Source organism: Cajanus cajan, chromosome 10, assembly GCF_000230855.2.
Source record: "Cajanus cajan strain Asha chromosome 10, NIPB_CcT2T_4, whole genome shotgun sequence".
NCBI classification, from domain to species: Eukaryota; Viridiplantae; Streptophyta; class Magnoliopsida; order Fabales; family Fabaceae; genus Cajanus; species Cajanus cajan.
The window spans coordinates 51,446,521-51,459,422 of record NC_138526.1 but is presented as its reverse complement, the minus strand read 5'-3'; the positions used below and the strand labels follow the sequence as shown (position 1 = coordinate 51,459,422).

Sequence of the window (12,902 nt, the reverse complement as noted above, 5' to 3'; positions counted from 1 at the left end):
TCTTCCACGCCAATGTTTCCAAAACAAAGAAATTCATGTGAAATTCCAACTTCCATGCATTTATTTTCTTTAAAATTAAAAATGGAAATATCTGTGTATGATTACTGATGATATAATCTTTTCGTGAATTTTAACTATTTTTTTTTCTTTTCATAAAAATTATCTCAAAGGATTTTCTTGTGTCGTTCCTTCTTACATACACTATATTTTTTATTTCAAACGATGCCATGTTTTGTGTTGCACATCTTTCAATTAATAAAATTACGAATGTGTTGGATACATTAGTTAACAGCCTGAGTGGTCAAGCTCCAAATTCTTGACAATTCCATTACCGCGCATTTTGATACACGTTACTAATTAACAGTGTTGCTGTTTCTGAATATAACTTCTTAAATTATCATTCTTTAAAATATGATATCAAGAATGAAAAAGACATTGAAATAACAATTTTAGTTAAATGAACAAATATTTTAGAGATGATAATATTAAATAGAGTAAAATTTGTTTAATATTCGACACCAATAAATATGAAATTCTTTTGGGTAGAAAAGTATTTGAGTAATATTTTAAATATAATAATTTTAAGAAAATATTTATTATTTTTTATTTTTTAAATCTATTTAAAGGATAAATAGTGTATACAATTATTATGTAAAATAATTTTATATTATAATTTAATCATAACTTGTTATGTATAATAAATTTATAATCACACGGAAAATCATATTTTCATATTTTAATTAATTAATAATATAAAAATTTGCCTTTTATACTTACATTCATATTAAACTCATTTTAAATATATATCAGACAAAATTTAAATGAGGGGTATAAACACTTCAATCCTCCTCTGTTGCAATAAAGATATTAGCCAATACATTTATACAAAGTTAATTATTATGTGTGATTTTATTACTCAACTTTTAAAATTATATATTTTATAAATTAATTTTTAAAATTTTATACATTTTATCACTTATTTAATTTAATTATTTGATGTCACTAGTTATATTAGTCATTAGATTTATACAAAGTTAATTGCATTTTTTTTAGTTATGTATAAATTTCATCACTCAACTTTTAAAATTACACATTTTATAAATTAATTTTTAAATTTTTTCACATTTTACCACTTATTTAATTTGATTATCTGTTATTATTAGTTAACTCCTAATTAGGAATGATAATGAGGACAATGGATACCGGACGGGTAGGGTAAAAATTTTCGCCCATACTTATGTGGGTATTCTTTAATTTGATATTACAAATTTTATAAATAATTGCGAATATCTATAAATATTTATGAATTTTTTTAATTAAAAAGTATTATAATTAATTTTAAGTATATATTTGATGTTAATTATATTAAAATATTAAAGATAAATAAATAATATTAATTTTTTAAATTTGTAATTAATGATAATTTTTTTAAAGTATTAAAAATAATATAAAAAATGTAAGATAAAATATAAATATTCAAATAATTTTATTTAACGGATACTCGTGAGTATGAATATTATTATTAGGCATGGCAATGGAGCGGGGCGGAGGCGAGTTTTAGGTTCCCGTTCCCACTTCTGCAAATTTAAACTGCCCTCGCTCCCACCCCCAATATGGGTGTTCATGGATCGTTTTTTTTATAAATCCAAACTGAACTAAACCGATCCATTTTATAAAAGTGGATCGGTTAACCGATTCATTTTTAATAAAGTGGATCGGTTAACCGATTCATTTTTAATAAAGTGGATCGGTTAACCGATTCATTTTTAATAAAGTGGATCGGTTTGATTTTTTTAAATATGGATCAGTTTTTTTGAAATTGGATTGATTCGGTGTGGTGCGGTTATTCATTTTTCTCTCATATATGGATCAGTTTTTTTAAAAAAACCAAACCGAACTGAACCGATCCACTTTGTAAAATTGGATTGGATAATTGAACCGATTTTATAAAGTGGATCGGTTCGAATTATTTTTCAAAATAGATTGGGTTTTTCAATATGGATCGGATCGGTTCAGATCAATTTGGATTTTTTGCACACCCCTAGCCCCCGATACCCGCTAGGATAAAATCTGGGTACCCATCCCCGTCCCTAGTGGGGTTCAAGTTTCCCCGCCTTGCCCCCGCTCCCGCTCCCGCTCTTACCTTTTTTTTCCTTTTCTTTCTTATTTTCTTTTAAATAAATATGAATAAATTTAAAAAAAAATAAAAGAAAAATAAAATAATACAAATTTTTACATATAAATATTTTTAATTTTGGTTTATATATATATATATATATATATATATATATATATATAATTTTTTAATTATATTATTAAGCGGGGCGGGGGCGGGGGCGGGGATGCGGCAGGGACGGAGGCGGGGCGGGTATTAACATTCCTGCCCCCGCCTTCGCCCCCGATTTTATCAATCGAAGAAAATCCAAACCCGAGTCTGATAAACACGGGTTTTTCCCATTCAAATTGGGACAAGTTAGGTACCTTAAATTGTCATGCCTAACTATCATATCCACTTCTGCTTCATTTATAAATAAATAAATAAAAAATGTTTATATTCATTACTTACGAGTATCTGTTTAAACTACTTATTTATTATCTGTAATAGATTTAATTCACGAATATTTACTATTACAAGTATTTTTTTTCTATCCCTACTCCTAACATAACAATACCAACAAGGCACATTTATTGCTTACATGAATCATTGGGATAGACAGATGATGAAATGTTATATCACATTAATAATTAATTAATAGTATTAGACAATCAATTATTTGATTATAAAATGTAGCAAAAATTGAAAAATAATTACAAAATGTGTGATCGTAAAAGTTGAGTAACAAATTTGGTAAAACCATACAATGTAGGTGAAAAAAAAAAGAAAAAAGAAGCGATTAAACCCTTTATATATAATGGTGATAACTGTTGAATTTCTAAGAAAATAATATTTTTTTAATTTGTTATAAAATGTGTTTATTTTTTGCTTAGAGTAGAGGAATTATATATATATATATATATATATATATATATATATATATATATATATATATCATGGTATCTTTCACCAAAAAATAATTTTCAGAGTAGTAGAGGATTTGATCCCAAGATAGAGATAATTATTACTAGATATGGAAAATACGTGGGTAATTAGTAAATTATTTAAATTTTATTTAATATAAAAGTATGTTAAACATATTATTTTATTATGTTTAATTACTTTTTTTTTTCTTTTAATTTCTGTCTATTACTATAACTTATAAAACTATATATAGAGATAAGAAAAAGTAAAATAATATATATATATATATATATAAATGAAATATTTTTAATTATATAAATTATAAGATAAAATCTATAAAATTATAAAGATAAAATAATAATTAAACTATTTTATTATTTAATGTGTTGATTTTATGTGAAACTTATTTTCAATTATAATTCAGTTCATTGTTACAAACTTTTAACCATCTTCACATTGAGACAATATTTATAATAATAGTCTAACATTTAATCATCATAGCATAATTTTCAATACTATATTTCTTTTATATATATATATATATATATATATATATATATATATATATATATATATATATATATATATTGCTTTTTTTTTTTTTAGACATTTTACATCTTTTGACGAAATCTTATTAAACATGTTTTTTATTATTAGAAGTTTTAAAATATGCAAGAATAATATATTTTTAATGTATGAGTAAGATATATTATAAAGAGTTAATAACTTATACACTGTCAATGTAAAGGCTTTTTATACTGGCAACCAATCATATCTTTTAATAGTGTTATGTCAGTTGTTCATTTTAATGAAATAAAAATAAAATAAAATAATTTAAAAAATATGATTGGTTATCAGTGTAAAAAACTTTACACTCACAGTATATGGATAATTATCTCTATTATAAATCTTGCAAAAACATTAAATATTTTAATAGCCATATCTTAAATATATATTGTTAACTATTAATATTATTAAATTTACATACATTTTATTTGAGGGTACAATGAATAAGTTTTAAAATTTAATTAGATTAATCAACAAAATTATGAGACATAAAATAATAACTTTAATCATATAGTAATAATTTAATAACAATTATTTTGATTAATAAAACATTAATATTATATAATTTATTAGTACAATAATAAACTATACGAGTACAATAACATTATTTTTGTGTTTATTATAAACATAAAAGTAATATTATTTTTATATTGATTTTGATCATCACCCAAAAAATTTCTATAACATTAAAATATGTGTATATTTTATAAGTTGTTATTTTTTTTGTTTTATTGATGTGAGACTAAATTTTTTGTTTTATGGATGTAACATTTGTTTATATCCCGTCAGTCACATGAAGCCACTTTATTGGAACTAGGAACTAGGAACTTTCCTCTTCTTTATATGACCATCGGAGGGTGGAACTTTCTTCTTAGAGACTTGCGACTAATTCCCCGCGTGTTCTTCTTTTTCCTTCTTTTCTGGTTTTATTTTTTAACTGCTTCTACATTTTCTTAATTAACTTACCAGAGAAAAGTATTATTATATTTCAACGTTTGACTTTTCAATTGCCGCCTGTTTTCTTGGCATGAAAGGTATAAATAGAGACATGTTTCTCATGAAGACAAACCCCAACACTTGTTCATTTTATCATATTCTTTGATTCTTTAGCATTTATTTGCACTCGGAAGAAATAGTGGTGTGTCATTTCGTTTCGTTACATAAGCTTTACCAACCTTGAAAAACAAGAAACAAGGCGGTGGGTAAAAGCATCAAAAAGAATTAATGGAGGGAAGTGATATATACAGAGCGAGTAACAGTTTACGAGCAAGAAGTTCAACAGTTTGGAGAAACAGTGGTGTGGAAGTATTCTCAAAGTCTTCACGGGAAGAGGATGATGAAGAAGCTCTCAAATGGGCTGCACTTGAGAAACTCCCTACCTACAACCGTCTCAGGAAAGGCTTGTTAACTGCATCTCATGGAGTCGCCAATGAGATCGATGTCACTGATCTTGACTACCAAGAGAAACAAAAACTTCTTGAGAGGTTGGTCAAAGTAGCTGAAGAAGACAATGAGAAGTTCTTGTTAAAGCTCAAGGAGCGAATTGACAGGTATACACTGATACAACCTCTTCATCATTCATAACTAATAGGCTACTTCCAAGACAAAGACTCATGCTTTTTCTCTTTCTATGTTTTTTATAGAGTTGGACTAGATATTCCAACAATAGAAGTTCGATATGAGCACCTTAATATTGAAGCAGAAGCTTTTGTGGGAAGTAGAGCTTTGCCATCTTTCATCAACTCTATTACTAATGTCGTAGAGGTAAGAAGGGGCTGGTTCTAGTTAGGGTCCATGAATATAATTCTGGTTTCTTTTTTAATCTTGTTTATGTTTTGCATTTGGTCTCATAACTGGTTTTCTCTATTTGGCCTTGCAGGGATTTCTGAATTTACTCCATATCATCCCAACCAAGAAGAAACACGTGACTATTCTTAAAGATGTTAGCGGGATTATTAAACCTCGCAGGATGACATTGCTTTTGGGTCCTCCAAGTTCAGGAAAGACCACACTTCTTTTGGCTTTATCTGGGAAGCTTGACAAAAGTCTTAAGGTGAAACAGATTTCTCTTATAAATATAGAGTCACTTTTTCTATAAAAAAGAAATGTCAAGAAATCTAATATGGATACCTATGTGTTGTTATTAAGGTATCTGGAAAAGTGACTTACAATGGGCATGGAATGAACGAGTTTGTTCCTCGGAGAACGGCTGCTTATATCAGCCAGCATGATGTTCATATTGGAGAAATGACTGTGAGGGAAACATTGGCTTTCTCAGCAAGGTGCCAAGGGGTTGGATCACGTTATGGTTAGTCCATTTTTACCATCCTTGCCAAACTTTTCAACTCCAATTTAAGAAGTATTTAATGTAAGCATGACTTTTGGATCTCCAGACATGCTATCTGAGTTGTCTAGAAGAGAGAAAGCAGCAAATATCAAGCCTGACCCTAATCTCGATGTCTACATGAAGGTAAAAAGAAGAAGCTCTTCTAAATAATTCTTTATTTCAGTAAAATAAGATAACCAAAAACAAAAATCTATATATTATCTTTGCATTTAAATTATCTTTAAATATATCAGGCAACTGCAACTGCAGGCCAGGAGTCAAGCATCGTAACAGATTATACAATGAAGGTAATGCTTTAAACAAGGTTCAGTTTGATTGTGTAATGACATGCGTTAAAGTTCGTTATGAAGCCCAAGGTATTGAATTATATATCGTATACTTTTGCAGATTTTGGGGTTGGATATATGTGCTGATACTATGGTGGGGGATGAAATGTTGCGTGGGATATCTGGAGGACAAAGGAAGCGTGTGACTACCGGAGAGATGTTGGTTGGACCAGCAAATGCCTTATTCATGGATGAAATCTCCACAGGGTTGGACAGTTCCACAACATTCCAGATTGTGAGCTCTCTCAGGCAATATGTTCACATTCTAAATGGAACTGCTGTTATATCTTTGCTCCAGCCAGCACCCGAGACTTATGACCTTTTCGATGACATTATCTTAGTCTCTGACGGCCAAGTTGTTTACCATGGCCCTCGTGAATATGTTCTCGACTTCTTTGAATCTATGGGCTTCAAATGTCCTGAGAGGAAAGGTGTTGCTGACTTTCTTCAAGAAGTGACTTCAAAGAAAGATCAAGCACAGTACTGGGCTCGCAGAGATCAACCATACAGATTTGTCACTGTCACTCAATTTGCTGAGGCTTTCCAATCATTCCATATTGGTAGGAAACTTGCAGAGGAGCTTACAGTTCCATTTGACAAGACTAAAAGCCACCCTGCTGCATTAACCACCGAGAAGTATGGTATCAACAAGAAGGAGCTGTTAAAGGCCAACTTCTCAAGGGAGTATTTGCTTATGAAAAGGAATTCATTTGTTTACATCTTCAAGCTATGTCAGGTTGGTTCAAGATTTCTACCTTGTTTTAGACAAAAAAAAAAATCTATATACTTTATTTCATTTATATGATGACTATTTTACACCTATATCATGATTAATTTTTGCACGTTTATCATTTTGCTCGTCGTGCTTTTCAGCTTTTTGTCATAGCGTTAATTGCAATGACACTGTTTTTCCGAACGGAGATGCATCATGAAAATCAAGATGATGCTGGTGTTTATGCTGGTGCTCTATTTTTTACATTAATTACAATCATGTTTAATGGAATGGCTGAGATTTCTATGACCATTGCTAAGCTTCCTGTTTTCTACAAGCAACGGGACCTTCTTTTTTATCCCTCTTGGGCATATGCTATTCCTTCATGGATTCTCAAGATTCCCATTACAATAGTGGAAGTTGCTCTTTGGGTGTTCCTCACCTACTATGTTATTGGATTTGATCCAAATGTTGGGAGGTACAGAAACTGCTTTTATCAGTTACAAGCATGTGAATGTTGTTTGTTGCCTTTACTAGTTTTTGCTTGTTTACTTATGATGTGAGTTCTTGAATTTTGTGCAGACTCTTCAAGCAGTACCTTGTGCTATTATTTATGAGCCAGATGGCTTCTGGATTATTCCGAGCTATTGCAGCACTTGGTAGAAACATGATTGTCGCCAACACATTTGGATCATTTGTAGTTCTCACGCTTGTTGCATTGGGTGGCTTCATTCTGTCAAAAAGTAAGTTCAATTAACACATTCATGTGACCAAAAAAATTCTTGCATTTCTATCACAATGAACAAAACTAAGCTAACGTTTCTCCATTTCAATGCCAATGAAATAGAGGATATAAAAAACTGGTGGATTTGGGGTTTCTGGATTTCACCTATGATGTATGGGCAAAATGCTATGATGGTCAATGAATTTCTTGGAAACAGTTGGCACAACGTAATTTCTTGAACTTGCAACTTTAGAATTTGAATATTTTTGGTTAAGAGAAATGCAATTCTAATTTATTTGCTCTCCAATTACAGGCTACCCGCAATTTAGGAGTTGAATTTCTGGTGACTCGTTCGTTCTTCACAGATTCATATTGGTATTGGTTAGGCTTTGGAGCACTAGTCGGATTTGTGTTCCTTTTCAACGTGATGTTTGGTGTTGCTCTTGAACTCCTTGGCCGTGAGTACTTTTCACATTAATGGAACTGTAAAATTCTTTAAGAAATGCAAAGCGTGGTTTTATTAATAAGTATGCGTCTGAATGTGCAGCATTTGATAAGCCACAAGCAACAATAACCGAAGAAGAACCGGAAGCAAATACATCTAATGAAGGAATTGAATTACCACGCATAGGTTAGTTGTGTTGCTAATGTATCACATGTGAACACTCAATGGCTAGCTTACTCATTGACTAGCAATTCATAATATACCTCAAGTCATTGACCATTTTCTCAAATGTCTTGCAGAAAGTTCGGGAAAAGCTGATTCTATTACGGAGTCTAGCCATGGAAAGAAAAAAGGAATGGTTCTTCCTTTTGAACCACATTCTATCACCTTTGATGAAATTGTATACTCCGTTGACATGCCACAGGTAAATCATATTCAAAGTTAAAGTATAGCTATTTGATATTTATTTCAACTCTATTTCAGCCAGAAACATTTTGGATTTCTAACCCTTTTAATTTCAACTGTCAGGAAATGAAGGAACAGGGTGTACAAGAGGACAAGTTGGTGCTTTTGAAGGGTGTTAGTGGTGCATTCAGGCCTGGTGTTCTCACAGCTTTGATGGGTGTAAGTGGAGCTGGTAAGACTACTTTGATGGATGTTCTGGCTGGTAGGAAAACTGGGGGATATATTGAAGGAAGCATCAAAATTTCTGGATACCCTAAGAAGCAAGAAACATTTGCTCGTATCTCTGGCTACTGTGAGCAAAATGATATCCACTCACCTCATGTTACAGTTTATGAATCCTTGCTCTACTCAGCATGGCTTCGTTTACCTTCAAGTGTTGATTCCAAAACCAGAAAGGTTAGTAGGTAGAATCAGTGAAAATGATTTAACTAGTCATTTAGATAACTATCTTTCTCTGCTTAGAGGCTGATTGTTCAAATTTTTTCCATTTGAAAAATGCTTGCAGATGTTCATTGAGGAAGTCATGGAACTGGTGGAGCTGAACCCATTAAGGAACTCGCTGGTTGGATTGCCTGGTGTGAGTGGTCTCTCAACTGAACAACGCAAGAGGCTGACTATTGCAGTTGAATTAGTGGCTAACCCGTCCATCATTTTCATGGATGAGCCTACTTCTGGGTTAGATGCAAGAGCTGCTGCAATTGTTATGAGAACAGTCAGGAACACTGTGGACACCGGAAGAACTGTTGTCTGCACAATACATCAGCCTAGCATTGACATATTTGAAGCCTTTGATGAGGTGAGTGATGGAAATGATAAATGAAAGCTTGTGTCTTATTATTTAGTTTCCTTCTCCATTAGACATGAATCTAACATGATATTTTTTATGTGTGATTCCAGCTATTCTTAATGAAGCGTGGAGGACAAGAAATATACGTTGGGCCACTAGGTCGTCATTCTAGTCATTTGATCAAGTATTTTGAGGTAAGATCGTAGTTAAATTCAATATTATTAAGTGAACAAATATGATTCTTGACAATAGATGCTAAAATTTTCCAATAATTTCCAATGTCCAGAGCATTAAAGGGGTGAGCAAAATTAAAGACGGATATAACCCGGCTACATGGATGCTGGAAGTTACAACAACAGCACAAGAACTTAGTTTGGGTGTTGATTTTACTGACCTGTACAAGAATTCTGATCTACATAGGTAGGCCGATGAATATATATGGATATGAATTTGTTAACTATACCAGCTATAGTCATCTTTGTTTTCAAAATGCTTAAATGAGTTATTCATGGCTCTTCAGGAGAAACAAGCAGCTCATACAAGAACTGGGTCAGCCTGCTCCTGGTTCAAAGGATCTTTATTTCCCTACTCAATTCTCTCAGTCATTCTTAGTCCAATGCCAAGCTTGCTTATGGAAGCAACGTTGGTCATATTGGCGTAATCCGCCATACACTGCTGTGAGGTTTTTCTTCACTACTTTCATAGCCCTGATGTTTGGAACAATGTTCTGGGACCTCGGAGGCAAACAGTAAGTCAACAAATAGTAAATTTGAAATAAATTTTTATTACTCACCAAATCCAAAAAGCCATATTATTTATTATGTCGCATCTTCCAAATTCCACTCAAGTTCTAATGCCTTCTTGTGATTTTACAGTTCAAGTAGACAAGACTTGTTGAATGCTCTTGGTTCAATGCACACTGCTGTTCTTTTCCTTGGTATACAAAATTCTTCCTCTGTGCAGCCTGTGGTAGCAGTTGAAAGAACTGTCTTTTACAGAGAAAAAGCTGCTGGAATGTATTCTGCCTTACCCTATGCATTTGCACAGGTAACTAACAACATTATATATTTTAGACATTATTAATACTTTAGTTTGCGTACATTAGTGATTATAACAAACTCCCTACTTTTTTTGTCAGATTCTGGTAGAGCTTCCCTATGTTTTTGCTCAAGCTGTGACATATGGTCTAATAGTTTATGCAATGATCGGATTTGAATGGACAGCAGAGAAATTCTTTTGGTATCTATTTTTCATGTACTTCACATTTTTGTACTTCACCTTCTACGGCATGATGTCTGTGGCAGTGACACCAAACCACCATGTTGCTTCGATTGTGGCTGCTGCGTTTTATGCTATTTGGAATCTCTTCTCAGGATTTGTTGTCACAAGACCCGTAAGTTGTTGCCATCCTTTGAATACATTGTTGAGAAGGGTCATTGTTTTAAATTTTAATGCATATTTATGATTATTATTCTTTTCCATTTTGAACAGAAAATCCCCATTTGGTGGAGATGGTACTATTGGGCATGTCCAGTGGCTTGGACCATATATGGATTGGTTGCATCGCAGTTCGGAGACATAATGGAACCAATGTCGTCTGAAAATGACAAGCTTGTGAAGTATTTCATAGAAGACTACTTTGGTATCAAGCATGACTTCGTTGGAGTTTGTGCTGTTGTGGTTGCTGGCATCGCAGTTCTCTTTGCATTTATTTTCGCTGTTGCAATCAAGACCTTTAACTTCCAAAAGAGATAGATAGATTGGACTCTTACCCTAAAAGATTCTTTATATTTTTTTTTTTTTTTCATTTTCCCTTTATACTTATGATACTAGTATCTATCATTTATGCAGCAATTGTCAATTTGAAGGTCCTTTTTATAAATGTAAGATGAATAAGATAGTAATGTTGTATTATCAATGTAAGATAATTTATTATTATGCCAGCCTATGATAATCACGTGTGAGTTCTGAATTTCTATTCCATTTCTTAATAATTGATGTTCTTTCACTTAATGCTGAACTAGAAGCTGGAGTTATCTGATAAACAATCTTTGTTAAATTTTATCTTTGCTGTCTTCTTGATCCCTCTCCCACCCCTTCTGCAATTAGATGTACAATTAGTATATCACATATCAAAGAAAAATTAAGAGCTTTTATTACATTTTTTTGATAATTATTTCCTTTCTAAAACACTAATACTTTACGCTACCTAGGCATAATAAATGCAATCTAAATCTATATATAAAAAAATACTAAATGCGAAATACCGCGATGATCATAAAACGATTGACCGACTTTCATGTATTGCAATTTGCATGAACTTTTAAGCAGAAACTTATGACATACATCACTAATCTACCAGAAACCACGTAGGTACCATATTTAAATGAATATCTATTTCGAGGATAAGAAAGTGAAGAAAAAAATGGGTGACGAGAAATTGTGTGATGTCTTTTGAAAGGAATATGTCTGAAGTAATTCACTTACCAATTTGCTATAACACTTCTATTTTTAAATCAATACATGTAATGCAACATCATGATCCACGTAACTTGAGATGGTGCATGATCCATGGTATTTTCCTGACAAGGAAGAATAAGATCAGGGTCCTAACTGACAAAGTAGATATCTCCATCCAAGTCACTTCCCCAACATTCATAGAAATTACTTTCCGAGTAATCACCAAAGTACATTTAATTACTAATTTATTGGAACTTGGTTTGGACACAATTTATAAGCCTTTTTAATGATTTTTTTTTACAAAAAAAAATGTATTTTATAATAGAGAAACTCTCAAAATTGTTTTAAACTTATATCTAAACAAACCCTTAACATATTTGTTTTAAGAAAAAAATAGTCATGTTGCCTAACAAAAATTCTTTTCTTGGTGGGGCAGAGTGGGTTGAAAAATAAGAAATACTAAAATAGTGACAAATTATATCATTACTTAATCATCAAGAAGACTAGAACTTACTTGTAGCTGGGATGGGGGTAGTTGTCATATAAAATATGACAATTACTTATTATATAGACCTTAATTTCAATCCTATTGTAAATTTCAACATCATGTATTGATGGACCATAGTTATTCTATAGACCTTTTATGAGAGAGGGTGTACGGAAGCTGATATTAAGTTTTCACCTAATAATTTGAATTTCTGGTGAGTCTGGCAATTGCAAAATGTGCCGAGGTAAAAGATTTAATACTATCTGTATATTTGCTGCTTCGTGTTGAATCTCAGCATTATAACAATAAAATTATCCAATATTCAAACTTCAAGTTCTAAACACTTGTATTCTTATCTACCTATAGGAAGTATGTTAGAATAACTGTTAGAGAAATTGTTTTTTAACAAAAGGTACAAACACAATTATTTTTATATATGTCTCTCACTAAAACTAAAACAAAGGGATCAGTGTCCATCATGGCAATTATTTTACTTTTTCTTTTCTCCTTCCTGAAAATAATCTTTGAATTTCAGTAAAATAAAATAAAATTGATGAAGTGGA

General features: G+C 31.6%; 1 protein-coding gene across 1 annotated transcript; it reads left to right on the top strand.

The window, feature by feature from the left end:
- Positions 1 to 4,644: 4,644 nt before the first annotated feature.
- On the top strand, positions 4,645 to 11,364 carry LOC109805773 (pleiotropic drug resistance protein 1). The gene is made up of 21 exons (XM_020367969.2): positions 4,645 to 5,136; positions 5,230 to 5,350; positions 5,466 to 5,639; positions 5,735 to 5,894; positions 5,980 to 6,056; positions 6,167 to 6,220; positions 6,321 to 6,995; positions 7,133 to 7,449; positions 7,554 to 7,714; positions 7,819 to 7,922; positions 8,009 to 8,153; positions 8,243 to 8,326; positions 8,440 to 8,564; positions 8,669 to 9,001; positions 9,111 to 9,401; positions 9,503 to 9,586; positions 9,679 to 9,812; positions 9,913 to 10,140; positions 10,268 to 10,439; positions 10,531 to 10,785; positions 10,884 to 11,364. Exons 1-21 carry the CDS (start codon positions 4,811 to 4,813, stop codon positions 11,145 to 11,147), a joined length of 4,284 nt encoding a protein of 1,427 aa, XP_020223558.2. The 5' UTR covers positions 4,645 to 4,810; the 3' UTR covers positions 11,148 to 11,364.
- The last annotated feature ends 1,538 nt before the right edge of the window (positions 11,365 to 12,902 follow it).

Excerpts from the sequence above, each read along its gene's own strand:
- LOC109805773 (XM_020367969.2), top strand. The coding sequence starts at position 4,811 with ATGGAGGGAAGTGATATATACAGAGCGAGTAACAGTTTACGAGCAAGA. Across the intron at positions 7,715-7,818 it reads TGGCTTCATTCTGTCAAAAA|AGGATATAAAAAACTGGTGG; the intron begins GTAAGTTCAATT and ends CCAATGAAATAG. Across the intron at positions 8,565-8,668 it reads ACTCCGTTGACATGCCACAG|GAAATGAAGGAACAGGGTGT; the intron begins GTAAATCATATT and ends TTCAACTGTCAG.